At 35.9% G+C, this 20,912-nt stretch overlaps 1 protein-coding gene across 2 annotated transcripts; it reads right to left on the reverse strand.

The window, feature by feature from the left end:
• LOC109327899 (E3 ubiquitin-protein ligase UPL2-like) lies at window positions 1,593-18,018 on the reverse strand. 2 transcript variants are annotated; one of them, XM_019561068.1, is made up of 17 exons: window positions 17,966-18,018; window positions 17,696-17,813; window positions 14,909-15,004; window positions 14,620-14,823; window positions 7,905-14,475; window positions 6,726-7,783; window positions 6,357-6,653; window positions 6,071-6,275; window positions 5,540-5,814; window positions 5,158-5,447; window positions 3,649-4,747; window positions 3,428-3,574; window positions 3,245-3,325; window positions 2,931-3,156; window positions 2,673-2,812; window positions 2,160-2,266; window positions 1,593-1,857 (listed from the first exon to the last, which is right to left on the reverse strand). In XM_019561068.1, exons 2-17 carry the CDS (start codon window positions 17,789-17,791, stop codon window positions 1,755-1,757), a joined length of 10,995 nt encoding a protein of 3,664 aa, XP_019416613.1. In that variant the 5' UTR covers window positions 17,792-17,813; window positions 17,966-18,018; the 3' UTR covers window positions 1,593-1,754. The 2 variants fall into 2 exon arrangements, with proteins under 2 accessions (XP_019416613.1, XP_019416614.1); XM_019561069.1 differs by having other exon boundaries at window positions 17,696-17,821; window positions 17,977-18,000.

Raw genomic sequence — 20,912 nt, forward strand, 5'->3', positions numbered from 1 at the left:
AGTTTTTAATAAATTAATCTAAAAATATTTTCATTATAAAATATAACGGATCACATGTTTTTTATCTATGACACATCAATTTTATATGGCTAGAAAATAATTTTAAGCCAATGTAAAAGGAAAATACAAGAGTTTTCTTGTAACATTCTAATTATACAAAATGAAATATACAAAAAATAAATGGTTGGTTACATAAAATAAAAATGTCAATGGACAAGCACAAAACATATATCAACATACCAGTGTTAATAATACATAATTAAATATAAATATATGAAGTGGAGATCATGAAAATAGTGGCCAATAACCTCCTTTCCATTTTGTCTACTTTGATTTGTTGTATTTCGGAGGAAAAGTGTCAACACATTTTTACTGTACCATGTGTTTTTAATAAATTAATCTAAAAATATTTCCATTATAAAATATAACAACATTGCATGTTTTTTTTATCTATGACACATCAATTTTTTATGGCTACAAAATAAATTTTAAGCTAACAGGAGAATATAAGAGCTTTCTTGATGGCATTCTAATTATACAGAGTGATATATATAAAAAATAAATATTTGGTTGCATAAAATAAAAATGTGAGCCTCTCATACCAATGTTAATGATACATAATAAAATATAAATATATGAAGTGGAGGTGAGAGAAAATAATGGGCCATAACTTTCTTTCCATTTTGTGTGCTTTGACTTTTTGTGTTTCGGAGGAAAAATATCAAAACATTTTTACTATGCCATGGGTTTTTAATAAATTTATTTAAATTTATTTTCACTATAAAATATAACTCCATGACATACTTTTTACCCATGACACATCAATTTTATATGGCTAGAAAATAAATTTGAAGTTAATGTAAAAGGAGAATATAAAAGCTTTCTTGATTTTTTTCTATCTTGACAATCAATTTGTTTAATTTTATATACAAATAATGAATTGGCTACTAGTTAGAAGAAAGACCAAGAACATTTCCCATGGTCTTTGCCTTATATCACACAACCAACTTTTATATTCCTATGAGAAAAATAATTGTAGTGGAGAGAAGAATTAACATAATATATTAAGAAAACATAGCAACAACACATGTAAAGGAAAAGATAGAAAATTCACCATCCTTGTTACCACTCCATTTTTACTACGAAAGTAGTCACTAAATTACATTTTATTAGTTCCAATCTATCAAGGTGAAATATAATATAATGATTTCTTTTCATTTCATTCTATTCTCTCATTCCTGACTTATAATCAATCAAATTAATTGCTTTCTATTTTTTTTGTTATCTTAGTTTAGAAAATGCAAAGTTTTAGTGTACAAAATAGTCATAAATTTCAAAAGGGTTTAAATTAATTGACCTAACTATAAAGTAAAATTGTTATATTTTTTGAGATAAAGATTCTTAAAGTGGGTATAACTTCTACACAGAAAATACCAAACATGGTTAAGATACCCATTATGTGTAAAATTCTGAATGAATTATCATGTCAAAATCTGAATTGGGAATAATTGAGATATGCAATGTGACCAAGCTTGTCAAAATTCTTTCTCAACATTACTTACGTAGTTGCTAAGAGAACATCTCAAAAAGGGTATTAGAAAACTGCCAAGGGCATTTTCCCATTGCAAATATAGAACTGTACAATAAATATATGAACATAATATAAAATAAAATTGAAATCTGCACTTTTAAAAAACTTCTAACCAAAATGTAAAAAAAAACAAGAGTATTTTGTGCCCCTTGATCAAAACTTTTTAACCAAATCCAAATCCCTCATTTGCTTCATGAATTGCAAGCAGTAACCTATCTTCCAATTGTTGTTTAGATGGATACTCTGGCAAATCTAATTGATTGAAACTGCATAAAGAAGAAACCAAAACAAAGTTACTTGGTTAAACTCAAATCACAATAATCAAGCCCACATAACACCAACAAGATGTTGGTCTAGTAGTGTAAGGCCCCACTAGATTCCCAGGATGACCAAAAGGTCAAAGGTTCAGTTCCTGGGAGCGACGCTTGTTGGGAGGGGCAGCCACGCACCCCGAAAAGAATTAGTTCCTTACCCAAAAAGTGAGGGAATATCTTCGGTAGTATCAAAAAAATATAGCGCATAACTTAAAAAGATAAACAAAGTTGAAAAGGTGGTAAACAAAAGGTACCAAGTATGAGCAGAAGGCAAATGATCAGGACTTCCATATGCCTTGTGTATCTGAAACTTCTGGGATCCTGAAATTCCTTGAAGAGCACTAAAACCCTCCAAAGGAACCTGAAATGTTGATAGCAAAAAACCCATTATTACATTATACATGTTCTAACAATTTGAAGTCAACAAAAACAAAGAACTAACATTATTCAATTATTTACATATGATACTGAATATTCTGAGACAAACAAACAAAGCTAAGATCAAGGTTATAGTCAGGAACATTAACTTTCAGTGAGTCTTATCACCATCCTAAGGCTATTCAGTAAAATAAAAGTCACATCTCTCAAATCATTAAGTTCTCAATCATGTGATACTTACTCTAACTTGATTTAGAGATAAACATAAAAAATTACTGTGCAATTCGTGTTAGTTTCACAAAAGATTTTTGTTTTTTTATAAAATATAACAATGTTTGCTTTGAATCAAGTTCCGAAATGAATCAAATGTTAAAAGCTCTGAAATATACCTTGGATGTGCCTGTCACAAACTGCAATAGTCTAGCCTTGTCTTCTTTGTTCAAACCTTGAACAACTTCCCAAAACCATTGGATAACGGGTGATGCAACACTATATCCAGAATATTCTGTATTTGCTCTCAAGTCATCCACTGAAATTAAATATAGAACAGGTTGTTAAATTTTCCACAATTTAAAGACTTGTAAATATAGCCAGAGCTGAGAGCAGATAAATACTAATGACATCAAACGATCAAAGAAACTACTCACGATCAATTTCAGGAAGTCCGCTGATTAATAATTCGAGTTCTTTGTCATTGAATACAGATATCAACTCCCTGGGAATTAGCTCACTGAACCCTTCCAGGAAAGAATTTATTTGAGGTCGAATAGCCGTGGTCAACCGATGCTCAGCAATCAAATCAACATATTGATTCTTATTTTCCTCTGTAACTTTGATATTCCGCCCACCCGGAATCAACTCATAATCAGTCACCTAGACATGTCCATCAAATTAGACAATAAACAACGGGTAATCTAATACAGTAACATAATCTCAAAAGGCTTCAGGGCAAGGTCAGTACTTCTGTTCGCTCATATAAGATCAACTTTTCCTCATCTGCATCAATGCTAAAAGTAAGATCCAAAACATCACTGATATCATTCTGCAATCATAATAAAAACATGAGACAGTTATCACAATGAACATGAAATAGAAAATGTGACTACGAATAGGGCAGACAGGAAGACTACAATAGTACACTTGCCTCAAGCATCCATTTTAAATTTTTGAAGTAGTCCGGATCTATGGCTTCAATATCATGATATGTAACTTTGGCCCCTAGAATATGCTTGTAGAATGACCGAGTAAAATGGACATCCAAAAGCTGACCATCAAATAATGCTTTTCCAACCTGTACATAGAGAGGGGTATGAAAGAAGCATATACGAAGAACTGTGAATATCAAAGCCAGTTGAAAAAACTCACCACTCTACCAACAAATTTGAAATAAGATAGATGTTCTGTTTGGTAAACAGAATTTGGGTTTGGCTGAAATGTCAATTCGTTGCCCACTGTAGTAAAGAGCAGTGCTCCTTTGTCAAAAATAACTCTAGATAACAATTGATACCATTCCCTTGTAAGTCCACCTGCATCAATACCCTCCTCCCCTTGGAACTGAACATTCAACCTTCCCTTCAAATCTTGGGTCGGTCTCATCCGAAGCTGATTGTAAGAATCTTCTAGAACATACGCCCTTCTTACTGATATTCTTAATGGACCATGGTGATGATCGTGCTGATGCTTAATTTTTGATCGGAAGTGGGAACGCTTGTTATCAAAATCAATAAATCTTGGAACCTTCAGCATAAGAGAGAACGATTTCTCAAGCAAACCTGGGTTTTGCCTGATAAAAGTATTTAATAGCTTCCTATGCTTCTCTGAAAACTTGACAAAAGCAGCATGTTTCTCGTCTATGTTCACAGCAGGTCCAGATGTCTTTTTCTGTATAGCAGATGTGCTGGCCTCTTCAACATCAGAATTAACAGGAACACGGGAACCTTGAGTAGCACCTGATTGTGCAGGATGTAGCTTCTCACAAACCACAAAGAATGATTCTATATATGGTAAGATATTTTGAGAACCAGCTGGAAGTGGAGGCGTGGCACCAGATGGTTTAGACACAAGTGTTCTAGAAGAGGTCAAAAGCTCAGATGCAGATTCAGAGTAGGACTCTATTTTGCTTATGCAATGGCTCAGCTCAAGCCACAAGGGCTCCAATGCTGAATTTATCTCCCAAACCTCAGAAAGATCAGGAATTTTTCCATCACTCTCTTTCTCAGTCAATGAGGTCAAAAGGGAGCTCAAGGCTTGCAACACTCTCAAAATCGCAGCTCCATCAGAAGATGTTGTACTAAGAAGAGCTTCAATTGTTTCGCTGAAAACATGTAATTCATCCTTTGCAGATGAAGTCAATTTTTGAACTGCTGCTGCCAGCTCAGTGACAAAAAGCTGACGATGAGTTGGAGCAATGGCTACCAATTTCTTCATAACCTCCGCGACAATACCATATGCTTTCTCTGACAAACTGGAAGGAATCCAAGAAACATTAGATAAAGTCTACCCATGCTAAATTATACAAATTGCTTTTACAACAATAATAACAGAATTTGTCTATATGAATTGTGGTTAAATAATAAAAAGTAAATACAAGCATCCATATCAAGATGCAAGTAAGAAAATGAGTTGACAGGGTGAGCATCGGCGCAACGGTAAGGTTGTTTCCCTTACGACCTGGAGGTCGGAGATTCAAATCCCAGAACATCCTCTTCACTTGGTAGGGTAAGACTGCATATATCTACCCCCGGACCCCACTAGGTGGGAGCCTCAAGCATTGGGCTGCTTTTATTAACTAAACATACCAAAGCAAGGCGCATATTGACAAAACCCAAAAATCAGAATTAACAGCAATCTACAAGCATAAGCCTATAATCATACCCTTCTAGAGCAAGCAACGAGCACAAGAGTCGAAGTTCTGCTTGTGGCAGATTACTCAGCACCTGCTCTGTCTCACTTTCCTTATCACCAGAGGTTGTGGGTTTTGAGGAATCATCAGCTTTAGGAGGTGCATCAAGACCAAAGGAAATAGCAACAGAATCTGTATTCATATCTGCCTCCATGGTAGAAGTTTGTGGACCCGTCTCTGGCTCAGTAGATATCTGAGATTTGTCAGATGAACTAGACTTGTTTCCAGCACTATCTATGATAACATCTAATAAATATAGCAACTGAAAACAGATACACAGGAAACCATGTCAGCACTGCCAGCAGGAGCACAAAACTGGGTGTGCGAAAATAACTGATAAAACCAAATGATCACCTGCTCAAGATGGGCTATGCTCCTCAAATAGAGGGGATGTTTCAAGAGACTCAAAAGTATTGTAATGGATACACATCCTGCATTATTACCACCTATATTTCCTTCATCTTCAACAACCATCACAGCTTTGCCACGTGCAACATCAGCATTAACCGGTTCTCTTGATGCAGGATGATGCAGCCTAAACTGAAGCAGATTTTTGGCCACATACGGATGATTACGGGCGAGATAAGTGAGAGTTTCAAGTATTCGCCGAGAGAGCAATGGGGGAACTCCTATGTAATTACAGAAATATATAAGGTATACCTCATTCATCATTAATAAAATAAAAAGGAAATTATAAATAGTCACTCCAGTGAAAACATGCTTGAGATTAAGAAAGTGAAACTCCTTTCAAATACAGCATAAAAAGGAAAAATATTCAAAACTAAGATCACATTAACTGGGAAAGGGCATTGCTTCATAGAATTAGAATCAGGACACTTGTTAATAAGGACAAGGAACAAATACAGAATAATCAACTGTTCTTACCATCAAAAGATTGGGGACGTGAGTACATGACATTGTTCTGACAACCATATAGTCTGTATGGAGGTTCAACTTTACTACAATAACTGGACGGCTTTCTTACATCAAGCATTATCAAGTCCATCAGAATCTTCACCAGAGATGTTCTGGTTTCACTATGGGCACAAAGATTCAAAAGAAGCCTTTGCAATTGACCTTTATATAGTGGCTGTCAAAGTTTAAGACATTTTATTATAAGCAATAAAGTTTTGTTCATTTTGAAGGAGTTTTTCCTGTCATCAAGTAGTACCTGAACTATGCGAAACAACCGAATCATAGCATGCAAAGCTTCGGTGTCAACTAGAGGTGCTCCATCAGCTTCAACAAACTTAGCTCCACCAGACCTGCGTGAAGAAATGCTTCCCCCTGCTCCATCCAGGCCAATGATAGCTTCACGCCTAGAAGTCTCACCTCTGCGGCTTCTGGAATTCATACCAAAGAGGTTACGACTGTATCGATGAGCAAACCTCTCTCGCAACATATTTGCTTCAGCGACAAGAGCAGGTGTAAGGTTAGCCAGGACAGCATCAGATGATGTTAAGAGAACCTAAAGAAGAAAAAAAGGTTATTCAGAAATAAATTCCCACTAACAAAAAATGGATTCAACTGAAAAACTTGCCTCTTCTCGTATTTCTGAAGGAAATGTTGCAATTATTGAGACTGTATCCATTTCAACAGGTTGGCCTTCTAACTCCTGAGATTGATGTAGCCTCTGTGCTCGCTGTTGAGCAAGAACTTCGGCTCGAATATCTGGGGGAAGAGCTGCAAGGAACTCTGGATCAATATCTCCGAGATTTTGAGACTCAGAATTTGATGGTTGAGCCACTTGACTGTGCTGAGCTGAGAGAACTTCAGCACGCAGCTCATCAGGAAGAGCATCCAGAAAAGCAGGATCAATTGCTCCAGATCCAGCATCACTGTTCACCTGTGGCTCAGCTGTTGGACCATTTGGATCTGCATCTCTGCTTGAATTTTCAGAAACTTCAGTGACACTATGAAGGGATGCATCTCTCCCACCTATAGGTGAAGAATGACCAAATGGTGTGTTTGCTCTTCTTGTGCGTGCAGCCTGTGAATCACCTGCTATCCTATCTGCAGTAACATGCCTTTCTCCACCATCATCATGGCCATCAACACTTCCAATTTCAACATCTAGGCTCCTAAGACTTTCACCAAAAGTTGCCCCACTTCCACCACTCTCCTGGCTCACAGCTTCGACATCCCGAACAGCTGCATCATTATGCTCAAACTGCATCTCAACTGTCTGTGAGCGAGTGCTTGGTACATCTGCTAGCAGAGATCCATTTCCTGCAGGTCTGATATCAGCACGTTCATTATTGCTATCAATTGATGCACGAGTCACTGTACCACCTTCTTGAATTGCATTGCTTTCAATTGGGATTTCTAGCCTTGAATCTCCAGGACCTTGCATCTGGCTAACTTCAACTTTACTATGACGGCTTACTTCTGCTATGCTATTATTAGATGACTTTTCAGGGGCGGGTTGCCTCAATTGAGAAACAAGCAACTCCTCAAGACCCTGTGGAACAACACCAGTGTTTGACCCACCACTTTGTTGGTTATTATCACTCCACAAGTTCATACGGTGTCCATGACGTCCGTTCCTCAATGATCGAAAGATATTATCCAAACTAGATGGGGGCTCTAATATATTGTCTAGATTTTAAAAAGAGAGGAAAAGAAAAGGTGTCATATTGGAATTGAGATGAATAAATAAATAAAGATACATTATTAGAATAGAACATCAACAAGTTAAGAATTTCATAAGGGCACTAACCTGATTGCGCAGTAGCCAAATGGAATGAGGAAGAAGGTCCAACTAAAAGTGGGTGGCGTGAAGGGGTAGCAGTATCACCAGTTCTACCCAAAAGGCTGTAAATAGATGTGGTACGCCCTGGACGTCTAGATCCAAAAACTTCAACTGGCATCGCATGTAGACCTTCATTTGGAAAGCCATTATCTCTTCCAAACACCTCAATATTGTCAAAAACATTAATTCCATTAAAGCCCTCCTCAAGTTGCAGTATAACCCCATCCTCATCATCCTCGTCATCCTCATCCTCTTCTTCCATCACTTCATCAAAATCATCATCATCATCATCCATCTCATGATCATCTTGATCTGTGTCAGGATGTGCCATGTGATGGACTTCATCTTCTTCCAAATCGTCATGTTCATCTTCATCATCATCGTCATCTTCATCTTCATCTTCATCATCCTCATCATCTCCAGACATATCATCCTCATCATCATGATTTTCTCGACCATGGGGTTGGATTTCAAACCGCAGCCTCACATTTTCAATTCCATTCTCAAGACCTCTTCCACCAGCAGTTCCGTGCCTGTACTCATCATCATTAGCAGGAGTGAAGCCTCCAACAAGATCTTGATCGTGTTCCATATCATCAGTAACAGCTTCAGACCCACGGTAAGACTGGACTGCATTATAAGAGCCAACATGGTTAACTTGAAGGGAATCGTGATTGACCTGAGATGTAGTTTCCATGGACTGAGATATGTCACCAACATTATCTGTTCTTCCAGGTTGGCTAAGATCAGAAGACTTTGTTCCCTTACCTGCACTAGAGTCAACTGAATGAACACTCTCCTTGGTTACTAACTCAAGAGCTTTGATAATACCAGTAGCAACTTTAGATGAGTCAGCATGGTCTAAGTCCAAAACTTGGACAGTACGAGTGAATGACATAACCAAACCAGCATCCATAAAAGTGACAGAGGCCTCTGCTGAGATGGATGAGCCAGCAGGTGTACGAGCAGTCAAAACATCATTAAGTAGATCAACAAAAACCTGAATTTCAATGCCTGGAGGCTTAACACCATTACATGAATCAACAAATTCATTGATGATATGACTAATTACAGTAAAAACCCTCCTCCTTGCCTCTGTAGAACGAACACAAGCTGCAACCATGAACTGGTTAGCCCTGGTTGCTAGTTTCTGTCTCCAATCACCATCAACCTTCTTGTCCTTCTTCAAATTCCGAGAATAAGGAAGGAAATTATGAAGAATATGGTAGAATATTCCACTTGTGCTTAGACCAGCATTATTCTTTTGATGAGTACTTTTAGTGCTGCTCATTTCAGCATCTCGTCGAAGCAGAACGTGAAAAGATGAAGAATACATCAATAATGTTTCTGTCAGAAGCTTCAAAATAAATACTATCTTTGCTAGTGATGCAGAAGTTTCCTGGTTGTCGGTTTCATTCCCCTCAGAATTGGTAGCAACAGCTTTTCCTTTACCCTTATCTGTGGAGATATCAATGTCCATGTCAATTGACGTTGGGGTGCCAGGGAGGACATTTGAACCAATGTCATCCTTCAAAGGGGGGACAACAAAATTGCATATAGATTCAAGAAGAAGTTCTATCACATTAGTAAAAGTTTGAACAGGCTTTCTATGACTTTTGACATTCTTTGAATCATGAACTTTGCCATGACCAGTCCCAGACATTGTTGTATTTGTATTTCCCAAGACAACCTTCCCATCATTATTCTGTGTTCTGTCTTTCTCAAACCATTTATCCTTCTCCCTTTCTTTCTCCTTAGCTTTATCTTTATCCCGATCTTTCAGCAAGACAACATAAGGTCTTTCACCTATCATTTCAACTTGGCAAACAGATTTAGCAGCTTGCATGAATATTATTGGATCCCGAGAAATTACAGAAGCTAAGTTTAACAGGAAATTGCGAGGATTAACCCTTTCATTTGGATGTCGGTTAGACGCAACTGCAAGACTATGTTTTATCTCAGATTCCATTGCTTGCTGGAGGGTTTGTGGATCTTCAAGAACATGACGGAAAATACTAGCAGCAACATTGTCAAACCCAGGAAAGAGGCTACTGGTTGGCAGAGAAAGAAGTAAATTTATACCACCAGCATAAAAAAAAGTAAGGGCAACAGAATGGTTCCTTGTAAGATTGGAACATAGTAGCAAAATAGAATGCATTGTGTCTGAAGGAAGTTGGTTCTTCATACAACTACAAGCAATCTCAATAAGTCTCTTCTGCTCATGTAAATCTGCATGCTTGGAAGGCAGTCCCAATGCAGACTGCAAAGTATGCTGCTTATCATCATCAATGGTAAGTGATGTCTGCTGGTGGTTCATAACTTCCTTCTTCAATTGCTCTGCAACTTCAGAATTCAATTTCTGATCCACTTGCAAAAGTCTGTCTAATGCAAAAAAAGCAGCTGTGGTCCATTTTGGCACCTGTAGTTTTTCTCTGCTATCAAGACTAGAATCCCACTGGTAGAGTAAATCTGAGGCAATTTTGACCAAGCCGCTCTTTGAAGCAGCTTCCCGTGCTACAGAATCGTCATTAAGAATCAAGGCAAGAACATGAAATAGAGCAGCCAACACGTTCATATTTGCATTACTAGAAGCCAATCCACATTCCTTGATCTGGTCGACAATATAGGTGACAACAATAGATCTATACTGACCATCATTCTGAGAGCAGATCATCACAAGCAAATCACGAACAGGAAATACAATAGTTTCCTTTTGTAGAAGTTTTGTGCAAGTTGATAACAACTCATCAACTGGAGGAAGTTGAGCCATATCTTCCTCAAGCTGTTGAGCCTTGACATTTGGAACACCATCCTCAGTATCTGAATCAGATTTTCCCAGGGACATGGCAAGTGCACGAGCAAGTTCATCATCTTCCTCCATGTCCTCTGGCTCCGGATGGGAAAACAACCACTCCATTGCCAACTCCACACTATTTGACCCAACTTGCCTCAAAGCTTCCTCTGCTCTAGACCTGGAAAACCCCATCTCTACGATGGTTGAGATAGTTGTTTCATTAGGACGAGGCCCAGAAATTCGAGCACTGCTGCTGTCATTTACATTTTTTACTTCAACCCCTGAATAAGCATGCCTGATGATAGAGATAATTGTAGAAATAAATTCATAACTACAATCAACAAACTGGGGATTAGTCCAAACTGGAAGCACAGCCTTCAGCACCATGGACTGGAGGACCTTCACAAATATCTCCGCATCATGTGGGAAAGGGATATCAATAGATGTAAGTGGCAGTGAAAGCAAGTGCTTAGCCAATGGGGACAATATAAAAGATGAGGTAACCAGGTGGTCCATAAATTTACCATAACTTGCTAAAGAAACATTAATCCATGAATGGTCTGCGTCTCCCATGTCATCACGCTTCACATTCTCATCATCAGTTTCCATTGGTGATGCAGGAATCCGATTAAATGGAAAGAGCAACTGGCAAGCAGCATCAAATGTGGTCAATACAGATTGAATAACTCCATGCTCATACAAACAAGTCAGTATAATAGGATTGCAAGAATCTGGTCTCTCCATTACAATGCTATCCATGAAATCAATCACTTTACCAAAATAACGAAATTTTGTTGATATGGATGCTTCTGTCCCCGAAAATGTTCTGTGACCCTCAAAATTCATGTGATCTAGAGCAATGTGTGCAAAAGTAGAAGCAACTATATCTGAGGCAGGACTTACAACCAGCGTATCATCCCGTCGGCGAGAAGGTAGCAGCATATTTTTTCCCAACTCTTGGAACAAGTGGGTGATGTGGAAAGAAAGTGATCTGACCATGTCACAACAAGAGATATAATACGTCCTCTGCTTGTCATATTCGTTCTTATTAGTATCTCCAGAAGCTTCTGCAGATCCAGGATGATGAAACTGATTACTGGAACCTAACCGCATGTTTGAAGGGCTAACAGTACCTGATCGGTGCTGAGAACCAGTGGCACGGCCCAAGCCCCGATACAGGTTTATAAGGTCAAAAAACTGTGATTCGACACTCCAACCTGAAGTCCTTCTTCTCCGTAATGGATCAAGAAATTGCCTGAAAGAATTGAACCTTTGCTCTTCAGTTTCATTTGCATCCACTTCTGCCTGTTGTGAATCAGCAGAAGAACAAGCACCATCATCCTCAAAATCAGGTTTCTTATTTTCAAGTAGAGCAAGTTGCCACAAGACTTCACGGTGCACATGACTAATATCTTCAAGAACATCTTTACTACCATTTCCAAATTCTGTAAGCAACGCAGTTACCCAACGGTTATCTTTCGATGCAGCAAGAAAGAGAAGGAACTCAACCGAGAAAAGTGAAGAAAAGATACTGCTATCAGTTGTCATCTTTGGATCCAACAGCAAAGGTCCAGAAGCAACACTAAATCCAGCTAATGTTTTCTTCAAGTGCTCTCTAAGAGAGGAACAGAGGGCACGTGCCAGAGGAGTCGAGTGATGTTGAACAAACCCCTTAAATACCATGGTACTGTGCAAGGCAATAGACGTGCCATCTGAGGATTGTGCAATAGCAGGCCGTAATAACAAATTCAACAAAGCTTCAATTCCTGATTTTTCCACAAAAAGCCGACAAGTTTCTGAATTTTCCATAGTCCTGTGAACCAATACCATCAAATGAAAGATGCATAGCTGAATAATATGTTCATCACTTATCCCTTCTGCAGAAGAACCTGTGGTGCCTACAAAGCAGGAACGGCTTTCATTTTCTTTGTCTTCGGAATCTGTGTCCATTGAACTACTCTCATTAGCTTTTCCTGAAGACCCTGTATCATTACAACCTCCAAACGATGCAATATTATGGATAATTTCAATGATAATATCAACACCAATACTTCTCAGTAAAGATACATGCCGTAGAAGTTCCTCCACTGAATTTGATAAAGGAATAATAGCTTCATTCATGGCCAATACATACTTTTTGCTGGTGAAGATATCAACAAGGAACCGCAGTGACGAAGTTTCTATGACAACCTCTAAGCCTTTGGCATTAAGACAAATGGCCCCAAGACCATTTGGAATGCATGTCAAAGCCTTTGATGAAGGAAGTACTCCAGATACAACTGAAGATAAAAATGCATCAGGAAGACCCATTTCATGCAGAGCAGCAAAACATGTTGGATCCTTGTGGATTATTTCACTCATAACAGTAACAGCTGAGTAATAAATGTCACCTCCAAACTTATCTACGTTCCTAAAAATCATGGCTAGAGTGGCAGGTAATGAACTATCCTGAGAGTGTTGAGACCTGGTAGAGTTTGTAGGGGCATATGTGGCAGAACCAAGTGCCTTAAGGGAGACTTTTATGAGCCTCTTCTGCGAGTACAACTGATCAGTACTATGGCTTGCACTTTCACTAGTGAGCATCACATTATCATTTTCTCCAACCAAACCAATAACCCTGTGAATCTCTAACTGTAATCTTTGAGCTAAGAGCTCAATACCCCCCAACTCCTTAAATAAAGATACAGCAGAGCTACTATAATCCATAAGCTTCTGGAGGGTTTTTACTGCAAAACAAACAAGATGAATATGTGCAGGATCAGAATCCTCCAACAGAGGCAAGAATGTGGGTACCATGCCAGAACCTCTAATACTACTCCCAGAAGATGAAGTTGAGACCACATGGAGCAGATAGAACTGAAGAAGTGCCTCAACAAAGGCAAGGGAAGATGGATCATTAGAACTCTTCAATGACAAAATAGCCCTCTGAAGCACATTCAGGAGTATCATGCGATTCCCTCCAGCAAAAGTCATATTAGATCCACTCAGTATCTGTGCCCGCTCATGAGATGAGGTATATGCTGCTAACTGAGCTCCTAATGCAAGCATTACAAGTGTTCTGATAGACCCAGATATGGTTTCCTCAGATCGCACAACTCTAACCAATTCATTTGTATATTCAGGTTCATTAGCAAAAAAGGAAACAAGCTCATCATGAGCATCACAGGACTGGACCAGAACAATGAATGCGAGAAGGCAGATTCTACTATAAAGCCTGCATACTCTCAGAGACCGGAAAGCACGGGCATATCTGATTCTAGTGAGCAATGAAAATCGGATCTCGGGAGCAATGCTATACTGCTCAATGCACTGCTTCAACAATGACAGATCATCCTCTTTGCACAAATGCATATCTGGCATATGTATAACTCTCAAGCTTGGGGAAACTGTATCCACGCTGTGTTCCTTATTTTGGGCACTAGGTCCATGCAATTCAAAATAAAGGGTAGAGCCTATGCGGTAATTGGATTGGTCACAACTATTGTCTACATCAGAAGGAAACAAACACAGTGCTTCATCTTGGGCCTTCTCATTTGCCATAATACAAGAGTACAATCCCAGGCCCTCTTCCTTGCTTCCCCACCCTTGTGCTAGAGACAGAAGATAGCTGTTCACTGAACCACAGCCAACCATCTTTTCACTTCCATGGAGCTTAGAGGGATTTATTTTTACAAGTGCCGAAAGAGTTTCTAATGTTGCAATAAGTATCTCAGGATCTTTTGATGCTAGTAAAAGCTTGAAGTGCTGAAATGGAAAGGAAAGATATTAGAGAATAAAAATTCCAAACAATAGAAGCTTGAGTAACTTGACTAAAATAGAGGATGGGATGAAAAAAAGAAAATGAATTAAGACCAGACATAAAAAGGACATAATCTCTCTGCAAATTACCTCTAAGCCATCGAAAGAACTCTTGTTCGGACAGTTCTCCAAAATTATTTGCATCACAGACAATATTTGCAGGATTGCATGTTTTGGTAATGGGCTGTCATCTTGTAGATTATCTGACAGTGTCAGGTCATTTCGAGATGCCAAATATGTCTTGAAGTATGTATCGAAATGAAGAAACAATGGCCTCCAGTGATGAAAATTCCCCTGAAGTGAAAGCATAGTATAACTTATAAGTCTACAGGCAAAAGAGCAAAACAATCTTAATGCAAACAAACTATCATAAAATTACCTTACTGAACTCCCACTTAAAGTCAGAAAGTGGAATAGCTATATCCTCTAATGGACACTGGATGACCTTGTCAATAAAGGCTTTGATCTTAGGAGACTGAAATCAATCACCAAATTCAGTATAAGTTGCATGGGTAAGGAGGGAGGAAATGAAAGAAGAAAACCAAAGCCACTAGAATTTTAGGCACATGTTAATTCAACTATGAACCATTAGGAACGTGAAGATATGTGAATGGACAGAATTTCACATACAACCCAAAACATGAACATATCTATACAACTATACAAGAGGATCTAATAATAGAAATTGTGCAATGCAGTTAAAGCAAATTTCAAAGGATAATTATTTATATTTTTTACTATCTATCATCCATGTAAATCAATTTTGAAAAAGAAATAACAGTGTTGATCAATTAATTAAAGTGAATACTAATACTAGTACGACTGAAAACTTTGGAACAAAAAAAAACATAGGCACTGAACTTCAGTTTCCAAAAGGAACACATGCATGTTGAGCATGCAATAATGAACAACCTAGCAACACTGTCACTGAAAAGAGTGTATGCACAACAGAAAACAGAAAGAAAAAAAACAGAACCTAAAGCTGTATAAAAACTAGAAGCAGTCATCCTTTCTACTCTCTGAATAAGTAGGCATGTTTTTGAACTAATGTAAAATAAAGCCACATCCATGCCTAAGCAAGTGTAACCAAAACCAAAGATTCACTTTACATAGTACGAAATGTCTAAGTCGAGTGTATTAAATGAATGTATATACATGCTAGGTTTAAAACCATAGAAATTACAAACAAATAATATGAAAATTCTCATACTAGCAAATAACTTTACCTGACCACCACCAATTTCACGAAGAAACAATCAATCAAATAACTGTTTAGATTATTTATTTTTATTCCCTATAGTATCACCTCCTACCTTATAGGTGAGAGACTAATCTACCAAGTTACGATCAAGCACCTAATCGTCGAACTCTCCCAATGGTGCTTTTTTTACAAGCATGAATTCTGGGATGAGCCCAAGACCACATGGTTAAGTGGCTCAAGTCCCTTCCACTATTACTAATACACATTTGTAGTGTTCAGATTATTATTAAAATATTTGAAGTTTTAATGAAACAGTATTTCAAACAAAACAAAAGATTGCCATTTACCCCATAATAATAAAATCCAGACATGTTGTAAACCATACAAAAAATTTGGGTGGCAAATGCCATAATGTAACGGCTACAAAAACATGTTCATATAGTTAAATCCCTAGACATACACAGTCACCTAAGGACTGAATACAGAGCCATCGAAAATGCATTTACTGATTACAATAAATGAATGAGAGCATCCCAATGAAGGAGGTTCTCCCCGTAGAAGATTCAGGGTGAGATAAATATATACAATCTTACCCCACAAGCGGAGAGGGTGATTCTAGGAATAACATGACCCTCCACGTCACAAGACATGCTAATTGATGGATAGAAATTCATCCATATAAACTCACTTCAACTATATTTTAAGTTATCTAATTTATTTATATCCAAACTTAATGGATGTATTCTAATTCATCCAATCCATTCATGACTTCATTTCCATGGATTTGGATAGATATGCAATCCATTTGATTTTTTTTTTATTGGAACCAAAAACACTACTGAAGAAAGTCATTATTTTAAAAAATAATATCTCAATAAAACAATTTTTAAAATCACTTTTAAAAATCAATTTCAATCCCTCATATTTTTTAAAAACTCAAAATGGTCCCTAAAAATTTCAAATGTGGATCAATTTAGTCATTTTTAGCATGTTTTACAAATGGTAGAGATTAATTTGACTCGTATTTCAAGTTTTGGGGACAATTGTGGGGTTTTAATTTTTGAGGGTACAAACTGGTAAAGTCGAAAAATATGAATGACTGGAATATATATTTAAAAAGTGATTTTAAGGATGTGATGTTTAAGGTTCAACGTATATGCACTATCAGTGTAAAGATTTATACATAATCACTATATCATCCCCTGTTCATTTGGATTACTTTTTCGAAGAGTCAATGATGATTAAACATAAATGGTGGATGATACAATAACTGTGTATAAAACTCACATACGACCGGTAATTGATATCAATTTAATAAACTTTTTTTTTCTTGTACTTATATATCCTATGTACTTAAGAATAAACTTTTAATATTAACTACATACATGCATAGGTCCTGTAATTGATATCAATTTAATAAAGTATTAAAAGTGAGAGTGAGAATCATACATGGATTTCCTTGAATTTAATTTTCTTAAATATTAAATGAAATTGAAAAGTGAGAATCATTGACAGACTAAGTATCTATCCCAATGGATATATCCATGGATATCCATTGAATCCATCTATTATCAATTGAATTATATTCATTTAAATTCATTAGCTCAAACGAATAGATTTGAATGGATTATGCACTATGGATAAATTTGTCAACTCCACTTACCATTGTGTGCCTCAAGGCTCACCCTCATTACAAAAAAATGAATGAGATGGTTATATAAAATAATGCAACAACCCACATATTCCCATGCTACTTTTTTACACCTTTCCTACACATGTTTATTAAGGTACAAATTCGCGGTTAATCCAACAACATCAATCAATTTTTTTGTCAAATCAAATATATAACACCCTTAATGGGTCTACCAACAAGTTAAAAAAACTGATCATGTTAAACCCTAATCGAGAATACAATAAAACGATGCTTATAAGATATATAACAAGAGAAGGTAAAAGAACACTAACAGGTTCAGAGCTGAGTTTAATGGAAGGAACAATGGCGCCTTCATTGGATAGAAGTTGGCGTAGACGAGAAGGCCAACTGGATCTTAGGGTTGTCATGCTTCTCCACTCTCAACAATAACTGCTCATAACATAATCCAAATACATCAAAAAATCAATTTTTAATCACTTTTTTTATTAATTTAAATAAAACAGAGAATCTATTCTATCTAAATATCTCTAATTTGTATGTATTGGTAATTGAAAAAAATGAATAGATAGATAGATATATACCTGAGAGAAGAGAGAGAAGAGAGTGGGTAGATACACATATAGAGTGAGAGAGAGAGAGAGAGAGAGAAATGGGATTGAGATCGGTAATATGAAGAAGAAGAAGAATGAGAAAATGGTTACATAATTGTTTTTGTAAACAAAAAAGATTTGATTTTTATTATATTTGCCCTATTTGAAGGAACAATGGGAATGGAGTGATGCAGACTAATTCTACTGCAGGCCCAGCAGAGTCAAGAAAGGATGGTGTTTTTACCATTATTGCCCCTAGGTTTTCTAGTTTTTATAAATGGAAATTAGGTAATTAAACCTAGGTTTTTGTTTATAAATACGATTGTGTTTGGTCCAAATTCCAAAGTTATCTAACAAACAAATATCATATTATAGAAAATGAATTCATATGTATATATTGATAATGTTTTTTACATTATTATAAAATCATTCATCATTTAATTTGTTAATCATTATTGACTCTCAAACAAAAGTAATACAAATTAATAATGAATGATATGATGATAGTGTAAAAAAATTTACACTGTCAATTGATAGATTTTAAACTCTAATAAAAAATAATATAATATTAAAAAAAAAATCTGATATAATACAAATCACCCTGATATTTATCTCTTTTGTGTTTCTTGTCATTCATGATTTGATGTCTTGTAAAACAAATGTCAAAATGTATTATTGCTTTAGAAACGTTTGATATCAAGAAAATATAATTTGTGGTCAAATATCCACAAGTGAGTTTATCCATGGAGGAATGCTATTTTAACATTCGTGTAGATAGATATATCTTCCACTTTCATTGTAATATTTTTCGGTCCTAACAAAAATATTTCCTCATTTTTTTAGGTAAAGAATTAATCTCTATCGAGTTTATGTTTGTCTCTCTCAATAAATATTGTTTACAGAAATCAAACTCTCGTTCGATTTTAGGATTTAGTATGACCTTACTCTACTAAACCAACGTTTTGTAATTTCATTGTTAATATTTTCTTACAACTTATGGCTTATTGTGGCTTTATTATAATGATTCTGGAAATACCAGGAGTTTCACAAAAGCATATGCTTATATGTCTTATCCTTTTCAAAAGAAAAATAATATATTTTACTACAAATCTTCATATACTATAAAAAAATAAGATTACAAAATGATATTTTATAAGTAACATATGTACAAAATGATATTATATTTGGAAATATAAGAAAGAATAGTGTGTGTCCAAATCTCTATATATTATGCAATGTTCTCCACATGTTTCAAGAATGTGTGGTTACATTGACAACTCAATAACCTTTAAATTCAAATTAGAAACCATCAAAGCAGATTGGACTGAAATTATGTTATAGAAATCTTGGCCAATCTTGTGTCTCTCTTCCACACATTCCTACTATTATCCAAAACGTAGATATGTTATTAAAGACTATGACTAAACAGCAACTTTAATTTATTGTTAATGAATTGTTCTTGTGTGACCAACCAATATCAATCCGATAAGACTCTTACTGTAGCCAACCATGATTTTTTAGTACCTGCTGATTAATTTTTATTTTGCATTATTTCCTTTACGAGATATTTTTTTTTGTAATATATGGTAGAATGTATTTTTTTATGCCTACAAAATAGTTTTTCAAGATGGACAAGCATAATTAGATATGGCAAAATTGGTCGTTATTCATCTTTTTGTTCTCTTCTTTCTTTACCTTGATCTTTCACATTATTCTCTTATTATTATTGAGCAAAAAAAATTGTTCATATTTAATCACATTTTTCTCTTATTATTCTTGATAAAAATAGGTTATGTTTCATCATATTTTTATCTTGTTATTCTTCAGCAAAAAAATGTTCATATTTCATCACATTCTTCTCTTGTTATTCTTGAGCAAAAATTGTTCATATTTCATCCAATTTTTTGGCCAAGAAACCAAAATGTTATTCTTTACATTGTTATTCTTAAATAAGTATTGTTCATATTTCATAATTTCTAAATTTATCTCATTTGCCCAAGAAAACAATATAATATTTTGAGTGAAAGACCATTAATAAGAAATCAAGATGGTATTGTACCTTTTCAATCAAAAAAACATATTCATTGTTGGCTTGCTCTGATAGGAAAGAACCTTGTTGAGGCTACTATGCTGCTGTTTCATTAGTCTCAGTTTCCAAATAGCCGAAGTGCTGATTTAAGCAATTTCAATTTTCAAGTACAAAGACCTTTACATTGTGATATGACCTTTAAAAGTGATTAATTAAACTACAAGTCCTTTAACTCTCAAATAGCCTTAACTAATTGGGTTATTAAACATCTCACACAAAATGATACAGGTCAACAACAATACACAACTTCTGTATAGTATAATAAGCTACACACCACAGCTTAACGTTACAAAGTAAAAATAATGGAAATACAGTATGATTCTTTACCACATATAACCCATGACCATGTAATAATTTGGAGGAAGAACAGTCCTTTAAAGTCAAAACACCCTTCAAGCACATATCAATATAAAGTTTTCTGTTTCTTTTGTGTAATGTACACAGACAAAAAAAAACTATATGATTTTTTCAGGTGACAAAAACAATATCATACATTATCTGAATAAAAAGGCATAAAATGCAAAAATGGGATATAAGATGATCATGCATTTTCAAGTTTGAACTACCTCTCCAACAGAGGAAAACAAACATCCTATTATATATGAAAAACAGAGAAATAAAATCCCCTTAAAAGAGACTGGTACTTTTGATTAATTACTGTACTTCAAGAGATATTTGTGGAGAGTGAAAGAAGTGATCAATGCAAGGTTAAAATTTCATATGCAACGTTGACAAGTCAGTCACCTGCAAACTTAAAGATATACATGTCAATTTTAACAATTTTTATTCTGAAAGCTTTTTAACTTTTAATAAAGGAATGTCAAATTCATTTTTATTAGGAAACATGAC

Source organism: Lupinus angustifolius, chromosome LG15 (assembly GCF_001865875.1).
Source record: "Lupinus angustifolius cultivar Tanjil chromosome LG15, LupAngTanjil_v1.0, whole genome shotgun sequence".
Lineage (NCBI taxonomy): Eukaryota > Viridiplantae > Streptophyta > Magnoliopsida > Fabales > Fabaceae > Lupinus > Lupinus angustifolius.

Bases quoted from the DNA above. Each gene is read 5' to 3' on its own strand.
- LOC109327899 (XM_019561068.1), bottom strand. From the start codon at position 17,791: ATGACAACCCTAAGATCCAGTTGGCCTTCTCGTCTACGCCAACTTCTA. The intron at 15,005-17,695 runs GTTAGTGTTCTT...GATTGATTTCAG, and splicing joins TTAAACTCAGCTCTGAACCT to TCTCCTAAGATCAAAGCCTT. The intron at 2,813-2,930 runs GTGAGTAGTTTC...ATTTAATTTCAG, and splicing joins CGGACTTCCTGAAATTGATC to TGGATGACTTGAGAGCAAAT.